The sequence below is a fragment of the Hyalella azteca genome, unplaced genomic scaffold (genome assembly GCF_000764305.2).
Source record: "Hyalella azteca isolate HAZT.00-mixed unplaced genomic scaffold, Hazt_2.0.2 contig9456, whole genome shotgun sequence".
Classification (NCBI taxonomy): domain Eukaryota; kingdom Metazoa; phylum Arthropoda; class Malacostraca; order Amphipoda; family Hyalellidae; genus Hyalella; species Hyalella azteca.
Window position 1 is genome coordinate 533,254 of NW_025939527.1, and position 25,394 is coordinate 558,647.

Below are 25,394 nucleotides of genomic sequence, written 5' to 3' on the forward strand. Positions count from 1 at the left end.
AATAAGCTCACGGCAAAAGGAATATTCATTTTAAGCGTCTTTTTTCATTCAAGTGTACTCGCTTCATGAAGTTCATCGAGGTATTTAAAGCAACTGCTCGTTCTAAGTTTTTAGTAAATATCAGAAGCAGTAAATGTTTCTCGGGTGAAGTTTTGAAAATCATTGGAAAGATATAATATGCATCAAACAATTATCTCGATGAAACATTGCGTAAGACTGAAAGTTGCGTAACTTCAACAATAACCAAAGTTCCTCATCGCAGCTAAAAGTTTTTGCAGCGAAAGACAAAACTTTTTCTTGCGTACCACTGAACCGAAATAATTCTTTCCTCATTAAGAGACATTGACTTAAAAAAAGTCGAGGCTTCGAGATGGGAACATTGCACAGCGGCAAGAGTTTTCCCTCAAAAAATTACGTTTATTGAAACAATCCTTGGGAAATGAGACTCATTTTTTCTTCGAAACTCACTAGTGAGGTTTTTGTGTCAACGCTTCAATTGTTCTTGAATTTGCCCGGGGCGTTGTTGTATATTTGTTTTTCTTTGGTATGGTGCACCTTCCCTGGAGTCAAAAGAGGTCCTAATGAGTTTCGTAGGAGCCAAAGAAAAGCAATCTTGTGGCGTCAGTGACCTGCTGAGCGCTCGTGTCAACATCAGCCGCAGACGACGAACGCGCGGCTCGAGCTCGGCACGCAGCCACTCTTACATCAGCCGCAGACGACAGACGCGCGGCTCGAGCTCGACACGCAGCCACTCTAACATCAGCCGCAGACGACAGACGCGCAGCTCGAGCTCGACACGCAGCCACTCTAACATCAGCCGCAGACGACAGACGCGCGGATCGAGCTCGGCACGCAGCCACTCTAACATCAGCCGCAGACGACAGACGCGCGGCCCGAGCTCGACACGCAGCCACTCTAACATCAGCAGCGGACGAGTGTGTGACTCTAGCTCGACACGCAGCCACTCTTACATCACCCGCAGACGACAGACGCGCGGCTCGAGCTCGACACTCAGCCACTCTAACATCAGCTGCGGACGTGTGCGTAACTCAAGCTCGACACGCAGCCACTCTTACATCACCCGCAGACGACAGACGCGCGGCTCGAGCTCGACACGCAGCCACTCTAACATCAGCAGCGGACGAGTGCGTAACTCAAGCTCGACACGCAGCCACTCTAACATCAGCCGCGGACTAGTGCGTGGCTCAAGCCTGACATGCAGCCACTCTCGAGCGTCGCGCTACCTGATTACTTTGAAGAAAAGAACGACATGCTCTATAAAGATATATGTTGAGCAGAACCTCGCTTGCAACTAGCAAACTCTTTGATTTTAAATAGTCGAAGTGGGGAAATATTACACAAGAGATTTTGTTAACGATTTTGATATAAGCCCAGTTTGATTTCAGTATATGCATAATTTATCCAAATCTTACTCGTGGCTCCAATTAAATTGCAATTCTAACGCAAGTAAATTACTTTGAAATTCATATACACTTCACTTACCCTGCTCAAATTTGTTACTAATTTTATTTATTGTGGTCTTTTGAAGCTTGACGGGGAACTGATGGCAGCACCGACCCTCTGATGCCTATAGTGGCAGGGGTCCCCATCGGCACCCACATTCGGGAAGGAAGGCTGAACTATGACGTTCGCCATAATTTCAATACAACCTCGCATATTATTGCATTCAAAAAACCTTTATTTGACTGATTAGTTCTTCAATCCTCGCCTTAGTTTTTTCAAGAGATTATATTTTCTTAAACGTAATTAAACCTTTTCGAAGGTTAAGGACTGCTTCAAGGCTTACCGTAACTGGGAAAATATAACCATGCATACGTATCAATTTTTAGAAAGGTCATAGTGGTCCATTCGAGATCCAGAAAACATTATGTCAATGAGCGACAGCGAAAAGTTATATTCCTCACTTGATAATTGCACAAAGATAAATTACAAGTTGTAGCACGATTTAAATAATAAAAATTTGTAGTGTTAGGTAATTGGACTCGAGGCTGGATTGATCTCTGTTATCCATGAACATAGTTGCGTTGGTGTTAATCCTCAAAGCCATACACGTTAACCTGTATTGTAAAAGGCCTTGCCTTGGCACCAACTTTACGCGTTCATTGCGAGGCTTGAATTTCATACAAATCTTCCTTTGAAGATTCCTCATCCACCACCAAACTTCGTCAACCACTCGGATATTGTCTCCTAACCCCAGGCAAAATTCATCACTATAGCGAAATTTTACGTAGTAACTAACATAAATGCATTTAGCTAATTATGATGGCCAATAATACCTATAGGCACAATAGGAACTTTCCTTTCTGACTTGCTCGGCTTCCGCAAGAAAGGAAGCTAGAACCGTTATTTGCAGGCAAACTTAGCGTCCAATAAACGCTGTTCCCTCATCCCTATACAGAAAGGCTCGAATAACTTGCTAATTTATCACGTACAACAATATTGCCACCTCCTTGCAGCATGCCTTTCATCACTTGAACTCTCATATAACTCCTGATCCGTGTAGACGTTTGATCAATCCAATCGATTAGTGGCTCTTTGAAGTACATAATTAGATCCTGCTTCTGAATTAATATGCGATCAGTAAGCGGTGAATTTTACCGCGTAATAAATCATTATTTTATACCGCATTTGTCCTTGCTACATTGTCGGCCGCTTCATTTATTTTCCCCATTAATCCCACTGTTTTTTTTCCGACGTCTAAAGGCGAAGTAGACTTCAAATTAAAAGTTATTAATCGGATTCCTTGATGTTTTAAATGGCGATTTGTGTGTTTCATTCATATTCATCACGTCTGCGAAAATACTTTCCCAATATATTGTGAATATTTTTTGTGGGCACACTGATTATATTCTCAATCGTGATCATGACTCATTCTTTCAACTCAGCGAAAAAATCACGAGCATTTATTTGAACCTTTTTTGTTGTTTTTAGCGCATTTTCTCATTTATGGAAAAAATGCACGATTGTGCTCGCCATGTCCATCTGTCTGTCTGTCCGTCCGTCCTTGACCTCACGTTTTCGTCGACGAGAAAATGCGCTCTCTGTCACTCACTGCAGTGAGTACTGAGTTATATTTTAAGAAGTTATGAACATTTCCTAGAATATACCATTCGTTGTAGCGTGCCAAATTTTGGCTGCACTGTTATAGTTTCAAGTCGCCTCACTTGTCCGATTGTTACCAAAGATAACAGGTATGGAAGCTCATCTTTCCGAGGACGTGCTGATCATCAGTCAGTAGCTAGGCTCCGATCTCTACTTCATGATTCGTTTGCGCTGTCAATTCATGTTTTATTAAACCGTAAAGAAATCTGTTCGCCATCTTAAGTTAAAAACCCTAATGTCTGTCACACTGTGAACAGTTCATACAATGTCACAAATTATCCTCTGCTTTGGTCAGGTTCGAGTTACTTCACTTTTCGACTAGTAAATGTATCTTTGAGTCCCTTACTCATTTTACTTATTTCGTTATCCTCGTATGTTAAGGGCCCGCAAGCAGAGACTCTGAATAACGTACGAGTACAAGAAGCATATTGTCGCGAAACATCGTCTTCTCTGGTAAACCTTCAGATTTGTTTAAATGTTAATCTTTTAACTCTTATCACTAATATTTATCGTATAATATTTTCAATCCTGTGACAATAATAAATGCATTCATTATATTTAGAGTTGGGGTTTTTAGTGAAGCATTTAAAATGTTAGCAATAATTCTATCGGTGATTTAATTTGCACAACCATTCGACCATTAATTTGCACAGCATTTAATTTGCACAACCATTTGCACAACCATAAATTTATCATTGTATAATGTAATTTAATCAGTGTAACTAAATTTACCTTATTGGCATGTAAGATTCTTATTCGACGTTTTTTTGGGCAAAGTTCTTCACAAATTATTTAACCGTTGCTAAATAATTCTTTATCTTTCTTGCGAATCATCCTAGCTTCTCTTGGTGACAACTTTTTCTTATTTAATTTTATAAATATCAATGATTTTTTCAAGATTAGCTGATCAGCTAAGCAATTATTAGCAATATTAGCATCAAATAGAAGTGCGAAGTAAATTTTCTTGCATCTTCGCAGCGAATATTGACCGCCACAAATTTTTTAATCACGAGCAACTCTACAAGTGCCCACTAACAGCTACGTGCCTCAAGCTCGGAAGTGTGGCATTCATGCTCTCCTAAGCCACAGTGGCGGTGGTAGGCGTTAATACACAAATGCCACAGTTGCGTGTAAGGAGAAAGTGTGGCATTTGTAACCTCTAACGCCACAGAGGCGTTATATATGGAGCGCGTATAACTCGCACGGCCATATACTTCCGCACTTACTGAGCCAAAAAGTGAAGGGTTTGTCTGAGTCTCGCAAATTACCTACATCAGTCAAGATAAAAATCATAATGGATAAAGTCGACTGGATGTTAATCTTATGGAACTTGAGACGCACTAACTCAAGTGTCTCAATGAACAGATTTCGAATAGGGTTTCGTAAATCAGGTGGTTATTTTTCAGGGAGATGAAACTTAATGAACGAGTATGTTTACCCTCATTTTAATTCCTCATTCACAAGTTTTCCTAATGGTTTGTCGTATAAACAATAAAAATTTTGTTTAACCAAACGTTAATCATAATCATTTAGAGTTCATAAAATCTTGAATTCATAAATTTGTTAATGTCTCGTGGAAATTTGATAACCATAAATATAGTTTTATTTCTCTTTAACCAAAATTTTATTTCTCTTCAACAAAATCTGTCAAAATAATCGTGCTGCTAATGACCGAGTAGTCTACGGGGTTTGCTCCTAATATTTAAATTACTATTCGAACGCTTCGCGTTTCATTTTCACTGAACGTTTTTTGTTAAAGGTATGTATTAAAAGGCAATCATTATTCGAAGGTTACTTATTAAATAAAATTCTAACTTCTTATTCACTGTCTGACTCTTTTATGAATACTAAGCTGTCAACATTGCATGACAAATCACACATAAACCAATCATTCAAAAATTCTTCGCCCAAGAACGAGTGTTGAGGTTATTCAGTTTGCTTACGAGACCATTGTTGTATGATTCAAATTTCAGAATTCCAGAATTAAACAAATAGATTAATCTGAAAAATTTAGAGCTTTGAATTCTAAGTCAAATTTAGGTACTGGAGCAGTGCATGAACTGGAATAATGTCAATTGAAAATTCCGAATAACCATGACACGATAAAAAAATATAACTCAGAACTCACTGCAGTGAGTGACAGAGAGCGTATTTTCTCGTCGACGAAAACGTGAATCACCGACGGACAGACAGACAGACGAACATGACGAGCACAATAGCGCCTTTTTTCAACAAATGAGAAAATACGCTAAAACAAATTTATACCCTATTAGGGCTTGTGCACTCAATCTGACAGAAAAGGCTTCAAGTAAAGTGTCTGGGTCTTCAGTCAGACGCTTTTCGGAAATACCTTTGGCAATATTTATAAATTAAACCACAAAGTTAAGAATTGAGTAAAAGTTTAAATAAATTTATACAGAGAAGCACTTCTGCCACTGGAAGTTGAAGGTAAGTGGCCACCGGGCAACGGGCCACTCATCGATCGTCCCACCGGCGGTGCTAGGAGCCCGAGACTGCCACCCTAGCGCACAGCTTACCAATTTCCCTTTTAAAATTTTAAAAAGTAAGTTTAAAAGCAGAAACTTGTGATAAATAAATTCTCACCAACAATATATTATTATTATTATTGAGAGAGATTGAATTTAATAACAATTATAAACGCACGTGCATAACGACTAGACAAAAATTATTATTTATTATGGCAAAATGCTTTAGAAGCAACATTGTTTTTTGCAAATCTGTAATCAAATGAATTTGATCGCATGAAAGATAAGTAAGCGGAACGAATTAAGGCTCCTACAATGCAATTCCTCTACTAAATGAAGCTCCAGTCATTAAAGTCTTATTGATGCTTCTAATAATTACAGTTAATTAAATGCTATGAATGTTCGTTCTTTTGCAGATGCGTCAACTAGCAACACGTGGACAGTTTACCGTAGTCATACCTCGGGCGTTGGCCTTCACATTGCCCCTCTTGTATTTCTAATGAAGTGGAGCGACGTTCATGCATACATACGTGAGAGCAAGTAACCGGCCTGCGCTCCAGGAATGCAGGCTATCTCAGGCCGCATGTTAATTAATAAGGAACCAGTTTATCCTAAATTAATTCTGCTTTATTTAGTGAGGAAGCGCATTTTAAAATGTGCATGGACTAGAAAGGTCTTGTTGATTATTCAGGAGGTGACATTACCGCCACTGCAAATGGGTATAGGACAACTTTTTGCAAAGCTAATAATAGTGGTGAATAAGAAATTATTCAAGTGCGGTTTCTAAACATTCAGGTGAAGAGCAAGCCTGGATAATGATTTAAATTGTGAGGCAACGTTTCTCTTATCTTGCAAATAAAAAAAATTTGTTTCAGGTGAATTTGGAACTGGATGCCTAATGAAAAATTTATTAGAAAGTACATCATGGTATAAAAATTTTAGCCTAAACTTTAGAATCTACAAAATCCATCAGACTACATTGCATCCAAACTCGCAAATCGAAGTGCTGTGATTGTAAACAATACTGTAACAGCCCCCACAACGAAAGATGACCGATAAATATCACGAGATTTGCATGTGGTCAGTCAAGGAACATAACTCGTATTTGCAGTTCTACAAAATTGATTGTAAGGTGACTAAGCTTTCACAGATTTCTAGGGCGCTGCATGCAAACAAAATTATGTAGAGTTTTACCGCTGCCTTGCGGCAAGTGTCCGCGGCTGGCGCACATGCCAATGACCGCGCCGCGTCCATAAAGAAACTCGATAAATTCTTATCCCGGCCGCGGGCGATAGTAAAATGCTATGGAATGAAAAGCGAGTTGATTCCCCGAAGCCGAAAAAGAGTGCAACGCAATAGATATAAGTTAAATTAAAGGAAATCATTTTGATCGAAGTCGCTTTTAAATTTGATCGAAGTCACTATTTTTGTTGCGAAATGTTCCTGGTAAAAGACTTTTCGCGAGACAATGCGAATCTGCATCATTTACCGCAACTTTTTGACGTAGTTTAAAATTGTATATTAAGCTGTTCGTGAATCTTCTGTAAAAAAACTCAACGTCACCGCAATTTTTTATGTCTGATAAGGTTACAACATTTAGTTTTCAACGTTAAAAACTTGTCATTCGAAATGCAATGCATTCTTGAAGGCATTTCTGTCCGCTGCATGGGCATCCGACACGAAAATTCCCTCTCTTCGCTTATATTCTTGCAGGATGATCATAACTGATGAGCAGCGCTTCAGTAACTTAGCACATTATATGGGACTGAGAGGAATGTTGCTGCTCAGCTCCTGAGACTAGCTAGAAGATCTATGAAATCCTCGTTTCCGGCGATGCTTCTTCTGCTGACATCCGCGATGCCCGAAATGTTGGACAGGCAACCAGACGCCGTCTGCCTGCCTAGGTAGAAGCATGAACAGCAATTTTAATTGCAGCAAAAATTAACTAATTGCTCATGTAGACATGTATTCATATATTTATATATTTGTAGATATTTGTGAAAGAACATTTTAGTTATTATCTCGTCCCCTTAAAGTTAAGAAAGATACTATACACGTTTGGATACTGATGCGTTCTGAAAAATCGCGCTTGTTATGTTATAACTTTTCCAATTAGAAATTAGATCCCGTGATGCCTTATTATTCTACGAGTTGAATAATTTGTACCCTCATCAAGTTTCTGCTACTTATAGTTACGCACACGTTGTAACGCGTTATTGTAGCATACCAATCTATTTACCTATTTTCATAACAATTTCATAGTTTGACTTCATTGCATCCGTATTTCTCGAATGCTGCAAATATTAGCATTAATTGGTCTTTTTCGTAAAATGAAATGGTATCTCTTTTGTCAGAGCCTAATCTGTAATTTTGCACGTAGGCTCATTTGTAGCAGGCGCAGATCCATGTCGTCCATCGTGGAGGCAAATCCCTTCATTTCGGGTGAGGGGTGTGGTGATAGGACGAGGGGTGTGATGAAAGGAAGAGGGGTGTGATGAAAGGAAGAGGTGTGTGATGCAGGGCGATGCGTCTTCATTAGAGACGTATTCTGCTGCATCACCATCATCTGTGTGAATTTTTACCAGCATTTAAGTCCAAGACGTCACGGGAAAGTGGTTCAGGCCAAACAAGTTCTCATCCATTCTGTCCATTTATTTCATTGTGAAAGTATAGGAAAAAATCAAATCGAGAACCTACATCGAACTAACAAGTAAAATCATGTATTATAAATTCTTTCTCGACCAAATGAAGTCGGTGGAATAATGAAAGTTGAATAATAAGGCTATTACGTATACCACTAAAGCAACTTAATTCAGAAGGGAGTTGACTGCATAAAAGTAAGAAAAACGGAATAAAATTGGCCGTTGAAATTCCCCTCCAATAATAATATTTGAAAATCGACGCGCGACTAACGGATATTGGCTGCGCCACGAAAAAAAGTTTTTTATTTCTTTCTATATATTTATCTTATTCTCATCACATATCAATGCGTTTTGTGCCGTCGTTCACAAAAAATTTGTCAACTCTTGTGAATAGTTAATAATCCTTATTTGCCCATAACTCTACATTTATATAGAAGGTTATTTTGCAATTTGCAACATATATATCTCCTTGGTCATCATACGGAATATACTCACGCTGGCACAACACATTAGCCACCTACGAGCCTCACGCTGCCCTCTGCCAGGACTGAGATGTCAACCGTTACGTTATATGTCCGTCACGCTGGCGTAACGCATGTTACATGCAGCTGCCGTAAGCCCTCGCTTCGGTCCAGCAATTAAGTGCACATGCGACGGTCATCTCTGCATGCCTCAAAAGATGGCAAGGCAAGCTTTGTGCATCCGCGGGTAACGAGGCTGAATTCCTTTGATATCGAGTAGCGAAAGACGAGTCACAGGCTATACCATGCGTTTCTAAATAGAAATTTGTCGTGGAAGGCGACTCGTAACGTCCGGCTAATGGCTTCGTGTTTCGAGCCTGTGAAAAGCTCCAACAGAATTTGAAAGCAGATTTGCTTCTGCCAAACGCAAAATTCGCGAGAAGCGGATGAGTTAGATTTAGATTGATATCTTTAGATTAGATTTGAACATCGTCTGTGATATTGTCAGAGACTGTCGTTCACGCAAATAAATGTTCAGAGAGAATCATGAGTTTCTGACCTTAACCCATTAGCGCCCATGATCCCCAATTGGGGATCGTTTGATTTTGTGAATATTATTCCAGAACTATTGATCAGGAACATGTTCTTCTTCAATAAAGTATACAAATAGTTTATATACACCAATTGAGATCAGTTAAAAGTGCATCCTTTTGTCTGTAAAATAAAATATATGAAATTTTTTGAGAGAAGTGACCTTAATCGTGATGCGACAGAGATATCAATTTTTGACATCCAAATTTTTCTCCGTTATAAACATTTTTGATTCATAATACCATGGTAGGTGGTAGAATAGTCTATGTTCTTCTGAAAATGCTAAGGTTAGTCTCAATTATACTGTTAGTATTGCTGTATATATGTATTTTATGCCGATCCCCATTTGGGGATCATGGGCAGTAAGAATATCGTAAAGCCAAGGAAAATGTATTTTGCCACATACTGATGTATTACCTAAATTTTTCATAAAGTAACAAGAGTTAGCAACATTATCATTCACTTAGTAAAGGAAATTGAAGGAATGACGCAAAACAAATCATTTCATCACATCTTTTTGGTTTGAAAATTAATTTGAACAGTCAGAACCAGTAGCTTGAGCTGAGACAAAACCATAATTTCAATGACAATTCAACATTGAGAACTCGTTCAGGCCAAAAATCGTTCAAGATAGCTCCTATAATTGAAATGATAAAACAACTCTTCTTGATGTTCCCAAAATCATGCATTTTTCCCAAAAATCTGAGCATTGATGAGCAAATGGTTCAACATTATGGACACCATTTCCAGAAGCAGTTCATCTGAGAGAAGCTTTCTTTGTTCGGTTTCAAAAACTGGGTGCTGAGCTGTTCAACTACAGGATATTGTTTCGATTTTGATCTTTATGAAGGCAAGAAAGAAAACTCATTGCCTGTCGATGGACTATGAGTATCAGTTATCCTGTACAAACTTGCAAAAGCTAGTAATCCATCATGTTTCTTCATGTAATCTCATTAATTTTGTGGTTACAAATAAAGGATTGTGCATTTAGCATTAGAAATAAGCACTAATAACACATACTTGCTTCATAAGTTTGGAAATAATAATATGAACCGTTACGAAAAATAATTGGTATTTTTTATTACCATTTTGCCCATGATCCCCATTTGGGACTTTTTCTTTAAACTACTGCTCCTCTCAGTATATCCTCTAAAATTGTGCATAAACTGTTTTATGTGACATATTTACACAATATGAAGGTGTTTAGATGGAAATTTCACAAATCAAAAATTTGGGCGTTAATGGGTTAATATTTGAAACAGATTTACAGTATCCATGGTTTATAAGAATTATTCAGAATCTTTTATGTGTTTGTTGAAATACCTTTCTTGAGCAACATTGTATTCAGCTGACTCCTTATCAACACTTACGAAAATCTTGATTTAATAAATATTAATTTATGATAAAGAATAAGTTTTTCTAAAGATCTACCAAGTTATTGAGTATTTTTGCTCGTCTTTCCTGATTTTAAATGCCCGACAAATATATTTGTCCAGCTCATCTATAAAAAAACTCCTTTTTTCGCCTCATTAGCTGCGCGATATGCAAACGGTGCAGCCGGTGGCAACGAAGAAGCGTAATGCATTACGGATTTTACGGAGACGGTAGTAGGTTTAGTTTAAAGCTGATTCATTACAAATTTGACAAGACTAAGACTGATAGAAATAATGTCCTACAAAGTTGACTGTTTTATAATATTGTATTTCAGATTTTAATCTTGAATGTTACTTATGAATCATCGACTGGTTGCTCTCTTTGCAAATTTTGTTACTTATAAATTATTCAAACAATTTTTTAATTATAACCGGACAAAAATTTTGCGTACATTCAGCAAATAACTTCTTTAAAATCACCAGATACGACATTAAAAAAATTGAAGGGAATTGCGTTTTTTTCACAATATTGTTGGCTTTTACATCGCTAATTGGTCTTCCAGGAAGAGATTAACTAAAACTCTTCTGTTAACATCCACCGAGAAAAAAAGCTTTTTTTCAAAGTATCTCTTCGCAACAAAGCTTTTGGGTCTGTTGAACGAAAGACTTTTGAGTGAAAACAAATTAGAGTTCCGTCAAGCTTGTAACAGTTTGATCGAACGACCTGTGCTTTCATCCATCAACGTTTGTACTTCTAAGCACATTACATTTTCTTCCCATATTTCATGTCGTTTCTATACACCAGAAGTTTTCCCACTCTATTACAAGCTTTAATGCTTAATTGTTTTACTCGGTTCGTTTGTTCTACTTCCAAATCTGATTTCAACGAGAGTTTATATTTTACTATATCTACGTTCTTTTCTTCCCGTTTTTATTCTCCTGCCGTTGTTTCTATACATCCATCGGCCGCGGGCAGCGTGGGCGGAAATGTCAATTTTCGATAAAGGATGGTAGTCAATTGTGCCCTAGGCGTCGCCACTTTAAACTCCTGTCGATAAATCATTACAGGAAAATTCACGGTTTGTTGTGAAAATCCAGATAAATCTTACCAGGGGCTCGCTTGGAGCCTAGAATAAAACAAATATTCAATGAGAAGTGAATGAGGAAACGACTATCGGCTCTTTATGTACTGAAATAACCACAGATAATACTGACTTTGATTTCATTTTTTTTAATTAATTACAACACTTCTCTTTAACTTCACTTCTTGTCTGTCTGTCTGCTACAAATCTTACAATCGATATTTCGATAACACACTTATAATCGATAACACACTTCTACCTGTCTAATCGATCTGAAATTTGGAACACTTGTATAAAGTTGGAGACAATGCATGAATCAAGTGGCAGAATAAACCATTTTTAAAACATATATTTTTTCCATATTAAAAAAATTAAAAATAATTTTGTCAGCTACAAACCTTATTATCGATATTTGACACACTTTTACCTGTCCAACTGATCTGAAATTTTGCACACTTGCGTAAAGTTGGAGACAATGCATGAATCCATTGACAGAATAAATAATTTTATAAATCAAAATAAAATTTCATTATTAAATAAAATTTAAAAATAATTTCGTCTGCTGCAAATCTTATAGTCCACATATTACACAATTTCATATGTCCAATCGATCTGAAATTTTGTACAATTGCATAAAGTCACAGACAATGCATGAATCAGTTGACAGAATAAATAATTTAGAAAATTATTTAAAATTTGGTATCTTAAAAAATTTTGAAAAATAATTTTTTTTAATATTTGAAAATAAAATTAGAAATTCATTGTACATGTGTAACATCCAAGACACTGGATTCTTCAGAAGTGTTGTCTCTAAAAAGTAATTTTTAAACGCATATAATTTTTGCCTACGAATATACATATAGATAAGTACTACAAACTTTATCATACAAACCTAATGGTTCAAAGCTGTCTGTTATAGTCATTTGTGTAACACTTCTTTAGCCGTCCTACAGGCAACGTTTCCACCTTCAATAGTTCCAGAAGCAGAATCGTCTTATCGCTGTATCACGGAACAAGCAGCGTTGAAGCGATATCTCTTACTCGAGCCCATCTCGAGCAAATCGCCGTCACTGCTCATCATAAAGGATGGTCAAAGTTTGCTGTGCCGATGATCATTGGAACGCTTACAGGACAAGTCGACGGGATTGAAGCGGCCGGCCTAGCGTTCAAATTCCTGTCCTGATGTGAGGTGGGAGATGTGGTGACTTGTTTAACGCTGAATTGCCTTATACAAACTGCCTTCCATTAACGAAGTTCTAACTTGGCTTTGAATTGGCTTGAAATAATGTGAATTCGCTTCGTTTAACTGTCAATTCTCTTGAAAAGGCCTAGCTGTTACACAACAAACCATAAATGTATCACAAACTTTACTTCACAATTTTAGTAATTGAAATATATCAGTAAATATTAGTTTAATATTACCTAATGTGAATGACTCAGTCCAGCCTTACTCAATCTCTTCACTTCAACTCCTTCCAAACAATTTACAAATAATATTCAAAGAATAAAACAGTTCGAGATAAGATCTGGTCTTCGGGATCTACAAATTTTTTCTAATAAAAATTGTTCAATTATCTTCTAATTATTTGTATTTTATATTCACATAAAACAAAGCCCACCTTAATTGAATAGACTTCAGCACAAAATGAAGACGATCAAAAGAAGCATGATAGCGCCATAACTTATATAATACTTGAGTTTATTTACGAAGTACTGCACTAAGAATGAAAGTGGGCGGTAAATTCCATCATAAAAAACTTGGAGCTCTGCATTGCGGACGTGGCTGAGAAGCAGCACTCCGGTTTATCTCACGGCCGGCATGCATGCGGCCATCTTGACCGTTATACGTGAAACTTCAATTCCGGTCACGAAGTCTTTCAAGTCGTAAAAGCTTTACAACAAGTTCATTCGACCTACGCATGCCTATTAATAATGGTTAAGAATTTTAGTGCCAATATACTGTCTAAGAACATTACAGTAAAACCATTGCAGCCTGTAGAATGTGCTTGTCGTTGTGTCTATGCGTGAAATTTTGGAATTTTGCCAATTTTTAAGTCGTAGGATCTTCATGAATCAGGATAAGAGAGAATCACACTTGCATCTTTGCCATTATACACTGTGGGTTGTTATATATTGCATTGCTAATCTCTGCATAGAATTTATTTCATTAATTAGCATATTTTGTTTAGAAACAAGCAGAAGCGAATGTGCTCTGGCTGCACCAGAGACGAGTGTGCTGCACCAGACACGAGTGTGCTGCTCCAGAGACGAGTGTGCTGCACCAGAGACGAGTGTGCTGCTCCAGAGACGAGTGTGCTGCACCAGAGACGAGTGTGCTGCTCACAGAGACGAGTGTGCTGTACCAGAGACGAGTCGAGTGTGCTGCGCCAGAGACGAGTATGCAATTGACCACGACATATTACGGTCGTGCTCATGACTATATATGCAAGCGAGGAGACTTGGGACGATGAAGACGAATAATTACTGGCGTCTGACTTGAGTTAAGCAAGGAGCTTCTGCACTCTTACTGAGAGCCGATTTCAGGAGGCAAAAAAGCTGCTCAGACAACTCCATGTAAGTGGACCAGTGAGCGCTGGTCCTAATTCTGCTGCCGTTAAAGTTCATTCTCAGTGTCTTTTTCTGCCTCTCTTCGTATCCATAATACTAATTTGAGTATATTTAAGTTTAGTATTAAAAAGCCAAATTATATAGAAAATTAAATAAAACATAGAACAAATGAACAATTTCTAAAATAACTTATTTGAGGCCAAGATAAGAGAGATTAAATTAATATAACCATTAATTAACATTACGTCAGATATTTATTCAAATTCTTGTAACATTTATTGTAAACTTTTCTAAAAATTGGGATATTTATAATGATAGCCATCATTCTTAAATACAATTGTAAGCGCTGAACCATATTTTTCAACTAATTTTTACCTGAAAACAACAAATGCGGTTTCGCAACTCAAGCTTTCGGCGTTTAAGTCGGTCGTCTTGCACACCTCGCTGGAGGCGAAGTCTGAAAATTCTATAACTGCACGATTGTGTTCCGTTAACTTTTTTGCTGACTCGGCGCCCGCTGACAAGAATCGTACGAGAATTAAATTTCCGATGCCTGCTTGAGAATTGGTGCGATTTTTCATTTCAAAAATTTAGGGGAATGATGGTCAGTATTGTCAAAAAATGTCGTGCGAGTTCCCTCTCTATCGTTTGCGAAATTTTTCTTAGTGCTTGATTGTGAAGTTTGAGACTTCTAATGTTGCAAACAATCAGCGAATCATCTATTTCTCAGTCTCAATCAGTGCATAGCTGCAAGAATAAGTGATCATAAAATATAATATAGTTATATTTTATATATAATCCTAATATTATTATATATTAACAATGTTAATAATAATCGCTAATAATATTTAAACTTGATAACCTCGTTAAAGATTTATTCCGATAGGCGTTGCTAATAGTAATTTCACTTAATTACATTTATTTAAATTTAATAACCACATTGATGCAAAAACGCCCGTTAATATTTACAGGGAAATAATTTTCTGCTACAGGAAATTTTCAACATCACCCAAATTTCGCTCGTGGCAAAAAAAACGTTTTCAAAAAAGCTTTCGAAATCTCCATATGAACGATTGATTCACCGGACTCCTTTTGAAGGCCGACGTTCGTCCACTGATAACGCACCTGGATAATCAGCGAAGCAAAAACTGGAAATTGATCTCCGATGGCCGACCTTCAACGGTAAATTTTTTATCGTTGATCTATTCATGCTCACTATACTTATCATCATCAGAGAAGACCCTAATAAATCAAATTTGTATTTCATCAATTAGGAGGACTTTGAGTGAGTATGTCGTTTACATTATATGTAATTGAGTCTCATTATATGTCTCATTGTATGTCTCATTGTATGTCTCATTGTATGTCTCATTGTATGTCTCATTGTATGTCTCATTGTATGTCTCATTGAGTATGTCGTTTAAATTGACGATAAATTTGTTCCAATATCTAGCAAAATATGTAAGCATTCGAAGTGTTTTGATTTCAATCATTATAGGCATGCGATAAATTCTACAGAGATCTTACGGAGCTTAATACCCACACGACGGTGTTTTGACATCCGAAACTAATTAGATTCACAAAGCATTCTTATGAGTACAGCGCTTTTAGCAAGCGAACTTGTTACAAGAGAATATTTCGTGACGCATCAATAGTACACGGTGCAACTGATGCAAATTTGGACAGCAAGCAAGACATCGAGAAGTGTCTTAGCCACGCGACAAGATCGACGGGCGTCGAGCGCCCGAAATGTCCCTGGGTATTCTCGATTGAGGAGACCAGCAGTGATTTGAGGCGGCGACCAGTTCCTTTGTTGTTACCTGCTTCTGCATGGAAGCAACGAGGCTGTTTCAAAGTAACTTCAGGAACATGAGTTGTGAAGACTTAGGACGGGCGTCTCGAGGGCGCTGCGAATTGCTCGAGACAGTCAATGAGGCAAGGAACGCTGAGAGGCATCCCGCTGGGCATCCGAACGTCTTGACGGCGATATGAATGTTTCATGTGAAACTTTCTTGAAGCGGTCCGCGGACAGCATCAGAATATCAACGGATTATTCAACAATCATCAAACATAATAATGCTGTCATGGAACCAGCACGGCGTGTCTAGCTTGTTTTTCGGCGAAAAGTATTACTAAGAGCCGAGAAGCTTCAAGCAAATTTACGAGTCTCACTGAAATTGCATTTTTGCAAACTAGTTGATCTTGCGGATCTATGAAGTTAGTAAGCAAAGAAATATTACAAGTGGAAATAGAATTTTTGCTTGGGAAACTCTTTGATAAAATGCGTTTGACTTTGATATGAACTATGCGGTTACGGTGCAGCTGCATAGACGTGCGTAGATAAGAGGGCCGGGCCAGCAGCGTAGGCATGTGTAGATAAGAGCGCCGGTGCAGAAGTGGAGACATGTGTAGATAAGAGTGCTGATATAGAAACTTGGTCAGCTGAACGGAACACAAACTAACGACGCAGAAACTTTCATCTCCTCCCATGACCCCAGGGTCACCCATCGTGACCCTGGGGGGGGGTCACCCTGACCACCCAGCGCGAGTTCAACTACTTCCGATTGATGATACATCGGCACAATATTCTTTGTTATATGTATTCATCGTCTCTCATTGGCTTGTTATGCTAATGGTTTTCGTGGTAACATTTATTTAGGTTCAGTTCTGTTAGAATAATAATACTTTTTTGCTACTATATTTTTGTACATCAAACTAAGCAAAACATGAACAAAAAGAAGAGCATGATATATCTGTCAAAGTCATAGAGAAATGTGACTTAGTGTGATTTGTGAAACTCCAATAAATTTGGAACACGTAAATAAAGCTAATTAGTATATAATTACGATTTAAATGCTCCTTCTGCGCTAGCTCATCCGACTCTAGCCTGCGGATGACAGGTCAAAGTTCCACAGTTCACGAAACTCTTGGTAAAAATTCGGATTTTTTATCGAATGCGTGGAGACGGCGAGAATTCTCCAGAGTGACGCGTAAATCCCCCTTGCATCTGCTGCTGCTTCCAAACCAACTGGGTGGAAATGTCTCAAATAAAAACCCGGTGTCGTTCAATTGGAAGGGGAGAGCGAGCGAGCGAGGAGCTCCACGGAAAAGCGACCGTATCATCAAAAAAAGAAACGGATCATTTTGTCAAAATTGTGACACACTTTCTGCGCAATGCACTGATACTTCATTTGCCAGCTGGGTCTGAATGACCCACACATGAACAAATGTGTGGATATCTGGATAAGTCGTTTCTCTTTCTGAGTGTAGCCGGAAATGCTCAGCTTGAAGTTTCGTCGAGCGTCGTAACCTGAGGGTCTCACCAACCGGGGAAACCAGCTCCGTCATGTCCTCATTGTAGAGGGAAGGAGATCTTGCATCAAATCCCCATGAGGAATTCTTCATCCATAACTCGCGACTATATTAGCAGCAAGAAGGAATTTACATTTGTGCTCGCAATTGTGATGAATGTGTTCCAGAAGACGCGTCTCAGAAACATGAGAAAAATCTTAAAAGTGTATCCTTCTGTGTGGCTGATTGTTAGATTATTTCCTGTTTGTCTTTTGATCCTCACAAAGACACACAAATTTCTGTATGCTCAAAATTACTAAGAATCAAATTATCACATATTTTCATCAAATATCTATTAATATTGGTTCTAACTTACAGATGCTAAGCCATCCAGAAGGCACAAATATTTTGAAAATTTTTATGTCACATATGCATGGGTATTGACTAATTCTTGCGCATGATGTAACGAATACCTTAATATAAGTAGAAGACGCTGCCGCTGCTGCATTACTGCGTGTTGCACAGCGCGGTGTTTCAAACGCTCCAAGTGTTTCAAACGCTCCAAGTGTTTCAAATGCTCCAGGGGTTCTAAAATACCAGTTATTTAAGTCCTTGCTTCCATTTAACCAATTATTCGTCAGCTCTCCCTTTAATTATGGAAATAATAACCTTAAAATTAATTTCATCGACTCGTTTTCCCCGTTCTCTAAATATAAAAACATTCATACCGACATTTTAAAGATAAATAAGTAAATGTTATAAGTTGTGTCAGAGTTAAAAGCCACCCTCACACCTCTTAGACCATCACATCATCAGAGGCCTCCATCCATTTTCTCTCAACAGATATATGTAGTTTTAAGACCCTATCAGTAAGCTGCTCATCCTATAACAACTAAAATAAAAAACAACGCAAGTGGTTAAAAATTTATAAAATCAAGTTAAGGTTTAAGCCAGCTTACCTCTCAATTCATTGCGATCCTTAGTTCACGTTAGATCACAAATTTCTAATCGATACAAACTAAAATACAATCGTTCATGACAAGAATTTGAAACACTTGATAAATTAAAAAAGTTTGACTGAAATTTTAAGAAATCTGTCAAATGTTCCGAAACATTCTTCGAACCAAGGGACTGTTTGGCTTATTCAAGTCAATACTTCATCACTTCTAAAACAAGATGATTGATCCCCTGGACTACATTTATCTTGGAGATCACGAGTAAAACATGCGAGAAATGGAGATTTATGGAGTGAAGGATTCACTCGTTTTCGGATTTCTGACGTTCAGATTTTTTTTAGAACGGTCCCATGAGAAAAGCAAGACACAGACGCGTTGGATAAACTTTGAATTCAAAAGTTGAATTCGGAGCACAATTGGACAATATTTCTGCAATGTTGAATGCAAATGAATGTTGATGTTTTTCATCAAAATGTATTTGCGTTTTTATTCCTTACTTCCATCCCTTCACCGATGTTATTAAATCATTTTTTCACCCTTAGGAATTATGCACGCATTATCACCGAGCAATAACTCGCTTTTAAACTTGATGATTACCTATTGTAATACGTCAGTGTAAAAAGAAGGTATTGAAAAATGTTATGATACTCATGAGGATATTCTTTGAAATATTTCTGTCTTTTATTTTCCATAATTGATTTTCTGTAAATGATGTGTGGCAAACAAAACCTGTAAATGGGAAGTCACATTATGCAACCAAAGACATTAATTACTTCAAATTTATAGTACCTTACAACATGCAAGCTCATTTTAATCTTATGATTTTAAATCACAAAATTTCTAATTACGTATAATTTTAATTCTTTGAACCACTCATTTTTGGTTTTAACAAGCGTGACCACGACTAATTTCCCCAAAATTTAGCGGCAAGATCAGTTTTCATTTGTGCTCGACTTGACCAAAGAAATAATTGGCATATCAAAGGAGAAGAAGCCGCGGCACGGAGGGACTCCTCGGGATGGACGAGTGACGGCAGTGAGTAATTTTTCACTCGTCGATTTTGGTCGCGTTTCTTAGGACGTAAAATGTAGCGCGGAATCTCCCGAAGCTTTCGTAGCGTGGCGAGTGCAGGGGATGTTTGCGTCAAGTCGGCGAGTGGTGCGCGTCTCATCTTGCCTTCATTCATATGGATGGACGAGCGGGCGTCAGCAGCCATCTTTGCACTCGGTCTTCATTGGCGGGTTAGAGTGCGCTTGAAATATAAAAAATTTCTTACGTGGTTTTGTGTTTTAGACTCGGTGTTGTGAGAGCTAGCTTAGGAAGCTGAATTTAGGGATAGAGAATGCGATCTACAGGAGTTTTTTTTGCGGGGAACTTACAATTGGCTCCTTTCACTTCACACACTGCTCAAAAATACTGTAGATGACGCTCTCCTCGCAGCCAATTTCGATGTCGCTTCGTAAGGGCACTTGATAGTTACTATTGCACGCACATTCACATCGTGGTACGGCTCAACATTATTAAGGACTTTGGGAATATATATTTAAGAACTTCGCTTGCCACACGGACATTGCTAAAATATGTTAAGCTCGCTGCATCCGTTTGATCTTCTAGGATCCAAACATTTAGTTCGGATTCTTGCTTTGAACTGCAAACGAACCCTTCACCTCCAGTTCATTCACCTGCCGAACTTAGTTTATTAGCTACTTTCTTAAGGGTTGTTGTCACTTCTCTGATTACAGCAAATGGCACTATTTAGGGAAATGTCTATTTGCTTCATTCATCTTTGAAATTACTATGATCATGTCTCCAAATATGTTATATTTATCCGATCCCAAATTTCCGGGCTTTGCGAGGTTTAATTAGCATTCCCGACCACTATGCACTTCCAGTAAAATTTAGATGTAATTCGGAATTAGAGAATAATTATTCCAGCCATTTCCATCCCTTTACATGATTTTTCCGGTTGCTCACGTACGTGAACTAGCTGGTCCTGTACGTGTTTTGTGCGTCCGTATTACTGTTTGAGTGTTGAGCCTTTTGAAGTATTGGTGTATTGACCTTATTCACTTCAGTGCCGATAAACATCAAATTTTGTAATATAATTGTGTATTAGACATTCAACTCATTGCATGTCAATATGGTTAGCATTGTTCTCTGTTTCAGCTTTCCTGGTAAAGTTCACCCCTGACTTTCGTCAAAGCGTGTTTGAAACCTAATCCATGTACTTGTAATAAATGATTTTCGGACTTTAATCTTTTTCTTATTTCCCTATAAAAGAGATATCAAAATATCGATTTTGGGTCTAATCTTGCGTTCCATTCTCATGGATGGACGAACCAGCGACAGTAGTCCTCCTTGCACTCGCACCTTCATTGAAAAATCTGTGCTTGACTGAAGAGAGAGGCCAAAATATCGGAATTTTCTGCTGGCTTCACATGGCCTTCAAGAAACTTTTGTTATGTGAGACGTCTTGTCCTGCATCTCAGTCGAGACATCACAACATTCATTACCTCACGGCTAGCAAATATCATCAATATTGGTAAAATTTCATGCTGATCCATGATAAGCAAGCACTTTCTTTTCGTGTATCAAAAAATGTTGGAATAAATAACATAAAAAAGACATGCGCACAATGAGATTATTATTTTTTAAGAATTTTTCTTAGCAGATAAGCAAGTTTTCCTGAATGTTTTGTTGATATTGCTACTTGTTTCACCGTTTGTAACAAATTCCCGTATTGATACTTTCATTAGAGTTCAAAACTTGCTCATCCGCTAAGAAAACTTTTTAAAAAAATAATAATCTCATTCTGCGCTGGTTATGCTGGGAAAATGACATCACTGAATCATTTTAATTCGTCGTTCAATTTTTGTTCTGGGATGTACATTTTCAAACTCAAAGACAGGCCAAAACTTGGGGTACCAAAACGTCCTATGAAATGCGACACTAAGTCTAAGTTGCGCGCATTCGGACAATTCCCGTGCCTGCAATTCCATATCCTGAGCGGCTCCTGCGTCAATGCCATTAGATTATTCCTGCCAATTCTTTTAGCTGGACGCGGGCGTCTGAGCCCAGCAGTTCAAAGACTAGCAACTTCTTGCTGCTCTCCTCTGCAGAAGCATCAGAATTTCTTGCCGTCAAGAAATGCTTTATTCTCTCCCATCCACTTCAAAAAGAAATTCCTCACTCTTGAGGAATTGGGTGTGTTTTGTCGGGATGAAAAATGTCGGATGTGAGCAAAAGAACCCCGCTTCCGCGACTGAAGCAACGCTCACACACCTAACATAGCGGCCTATGCTACAGGCCACAATAACGCAATAAAAACTTAGGAAAGCTAATTTTTTTTGTGATACGCTCGCAATTTAGCTCCACTTAATTTTGTAGGACCACGTGTATACTTGCGCTGAGCCTTTTCGCTGATCTTCTTGAACGCCGCATTTCTTTAACGACTGCCTTCATTGGGGAGAGAAATTAGAGGCCGCGGGAGCTGCCGTGACACTGCAATTCGGACACTTCGTACAGTGTATCCTCAGGGTACCGGTGTGTCCCGAGCATCGCATGCAGTGCATCCTCAGGGTACCGGTGTGTCCCGAGCACCGCATGCAGTGTATCTTCAGGGTACCGGTGTGTCCCGAGCATCGCATGCCGTGCATCCTCAGGGTACCGGTGTGTCCCGAGCACCGCATGCAGTGTATCTTCAGGGTACCGGTGTGTCCCGAGCATCGCATGCAGTGCATCCTCAGGGTACCGGTGTGTCCCGAGCATCGCATGCAGTGCATCCTCAGGGTACCGGTGTGTCCCGAGCACCGCATGCAGTGTATCCTCAAGGTACCGGTGTGTCCCGAGCACCGCATGCAGTGTGTAGACAGGACTGCTGTGATCGGGACTCTGCCTGACTGCATTGTGTCTGGAGCTTTGAAATATGGTACATAACTGCATGGTAACCGCAACTTTGACCCAAGTTACACAACTGCATAACAAAGAAGCTTTGTCACACATACTGTGTGTTGCATACGCATATTGTTTTAGGAGCTTTTATTTTAATCTATTGTCGTGAACGTCCATAGTTATGCGATTACTGACGAATCGTTCAATGCATCTTTGTAGTTTTTTTTGTGTTTCGAATTTTGAAATGGCAAGCTCAAGCGTTCAAATCTCTCCGATTCTGTAATCGCAATAAATTAAGTTCATATATACGACAAGTCGGAGGTGAAAATTTGAATTGACTTAATTTTCTTAGTTTCTTTTGCGCAATAAGTGTTTGCAGAAATTTATAATTTTACCATGAGAAACGCCTAATTAAATCTGTTCATCATATTTAATTACTATTTGAATTTTAATAATTTTTATTTTCAATCAGAGCCTGAACAGGCTTGTAGAGCCAAGGACAAGAGACTGCAAAAATTTTATCGACCAGACGTTGCCTCCAGCTGGCAGAGCTTCGATTGGAATAGAGTCGACAGCAATTACTTCATTGGTGAAGAAAAAAAATATAGACAAAATTCCTGCTAATGAGAAGATTAATGTCATACATTTATCCCGCCGTGATACTTGGTCATTAGATCGTATAATCAGCAATAAATTGTCTCACACTGTTTCGCGAATACGTTTTCGGTAATAAATTCATTTCTGTGCATTATACATTATATTATTTCTGTGTATATACCCGTCAATACAACTTATGACACTATTTTTTCAGTTAGAAAAATCCTCCATCAACTCTCCCCATCACCGTACGTGGATCCGGGAGCATTAATGATGAATAATACCGAGCTCGAGATCTCACTTAAACGCTAGTTTCAAAGTTCATCCAGCTTTCCCCTCAGAATCTTATATAGTTCATTTCTAATTGTGCGTCGACGTCTTTCAACGAGACTTGAAGAAAAGTATACATTCTACCCTCTTGAATATTCAATATTCATTTCAGTTTGTGAATTAAAAGACGGCATTGAGACAAATGCTCGACAATGGCAATCCGGTACTAAATGCAATGCTGTTTGTTGCTGGACGTGGCGATTGTTTTTTTATAAGAAAACACAAACAAATCTCGGATGACGACGCCAAAAATTCCATGAAAGAATCTTGCGCTCGAACAAAATTAAAGATTATAATTATTGAAATATTTCTCTACTGCATTGCAGCTTTTAATTGTGTTTCGTTCATTAAAAATTTCGTGGCTTCTAGCAGCCAAGGTTATTTACACCTCAAATTTTGCTGCACGATAGCCTTATTGGTCGATCCATAGACGTATTAGTTCATCTACATAATGTTAGTGCGACTTAGTGAATCTATTATTTTACGATTAATAAGCAGGCTAATCCGACGTTGCCTGGATATGATAATCCCTGTGCAACTTAGATATAAATAAAGCATTATGCGTACTGAATTTATTTAAAATATGAGTTCGATGAGTTTTTTGAAGGGATTTTATATTGCTGCAATGCTTTATTAGTTTCAGGTTGAGCCAGTGTAGCGGGAGAGGAATAATTCATTATTATTTGCTTCTTTGTACATGTCCGCGGGCCCAGCGATACGTGATGATACACAAAATTCTCAGAATATTTCAATCAATGGCATCAATTATGTTTGAACATTGAAAAGATTCCGAAGAACTGACACAGTTCGGGGAACACATTCTCATTAATTAGTTAACGTCATTAATTAGTCTGGCATGAGGCGTTGAGCAGTTAGTTATGAACAGAAGCTAGGCATTACGACAATCAAAAGCCCATAAAAGGCAAATAACATCCATGGATCCACAAAGTTACCAAGATAGGATTAAAGTGAGGCTGGTGATTGATGCGCGGCTATACTTCCAAATAAAGGTGTGCATATAAATTTCAAATGTTTGTCGCTTTTTAGAAGTGCAGCGGATTTAAAATAGGTCGCACAGATTTATTTGGATCGCATATACAAGAACCAGATCTTGATGAACGATGGAGCTCTACTGCATAGATATGCGGACAATATGCTCGTGCCAAATTTTGTGCCTATGTTTTTATATTCCTTGTAAATTTGCTATCAAGTGATCTTAGAATGCACAGCGTTCCGAGGGCGACCGCTGGTTATAGGCCGCTACTCCAACAGCTCCCCGCCCGTATGATTGCATCAGGCGACAACACTCAATCGTACTTCCCTTCTAGCTGCCATCACAACCCGCAAATACGAGTCCAGAAAAGCGAAGAAAAAACTCGTTGTAATGCAAAACATCTCCCATGATTAACATCATGTCAAAAATTTCGAAATTTAACGGCAATTTTAATTTGCCGTTAAATCGCGATTGAATCGCGAAATTTGACCACCATTTTGTAATGTCAAACAGAACTGCCATGCGTATAAAAATTAATGGATGGGCAGGATGGCAAACATATATGTCGATATTTGAAAATGTGTGATAAATTATCGGATTGTGTAAAAACGTACCGAAATATACAGATAAATGTAATTAATATGTGCAAAATGTATTGCAAATAAATTATTTTAAAATGCAAGTAATCCGAGGCTCTGCAACATACAATTATAAAACAAATGAGCTGAGCGCCGGCGTCAAATCTCATGTCTTTCTTTCTTTTTTTTTTTTTTGTTTAGAGTTGAAAGCATTTTAACTTCAGCAGGAAGTGCAGCAAATCTTTTCAACAAGCGGACTTAATCCAATGCGCCGCTTAGTACAAAAAGTCGGTGCATTTTGGTTCGTCGCTCGCGCTCAAAACCTACATAGAATCGCCCACTCATGGCCGATCGTGAGTCATCGGCGCCTCTGCAGCAAAGTAGAAAATTCAAGAAGAAATGCCACAGTAATGTTACATTCATCTACATTC

The 25,394-nt window shown here is 38.3% G+C and overlaps 1 protein-coding gene across 1 annotated transcript; it reads left to right on the forward strand.

Annotated features, from left to right (window-relative positions):
* The first annotated feature begins 581 nt into the window (after positions 1 to 581).
* LOC108681942 (serine/arginine repetitive matrix protein 5-like) lies at positions 582 to 1,316 on the forward strand. The gene has a single exon (XM_018171025.1). It carries the CDS (start codon positions 582 to 584, stop codon positions 1,314 to 1,316), a length of 735 nt encoding a protein of 244 aa, XP_018026514.1.
* The last annotated feature ends 24,078 nt before the right edge of the window (positions 1,317 to 25,394 follow it).

Coding starts and splice junctions, on each gene's coding strand:
- LOC108681942 (XM_018171025.1), top strand. CDS start 582: ATGAGTTTCGTAGGAGCCAAAGAAAAGCAATCTTGTGGCGTCAGTGAC.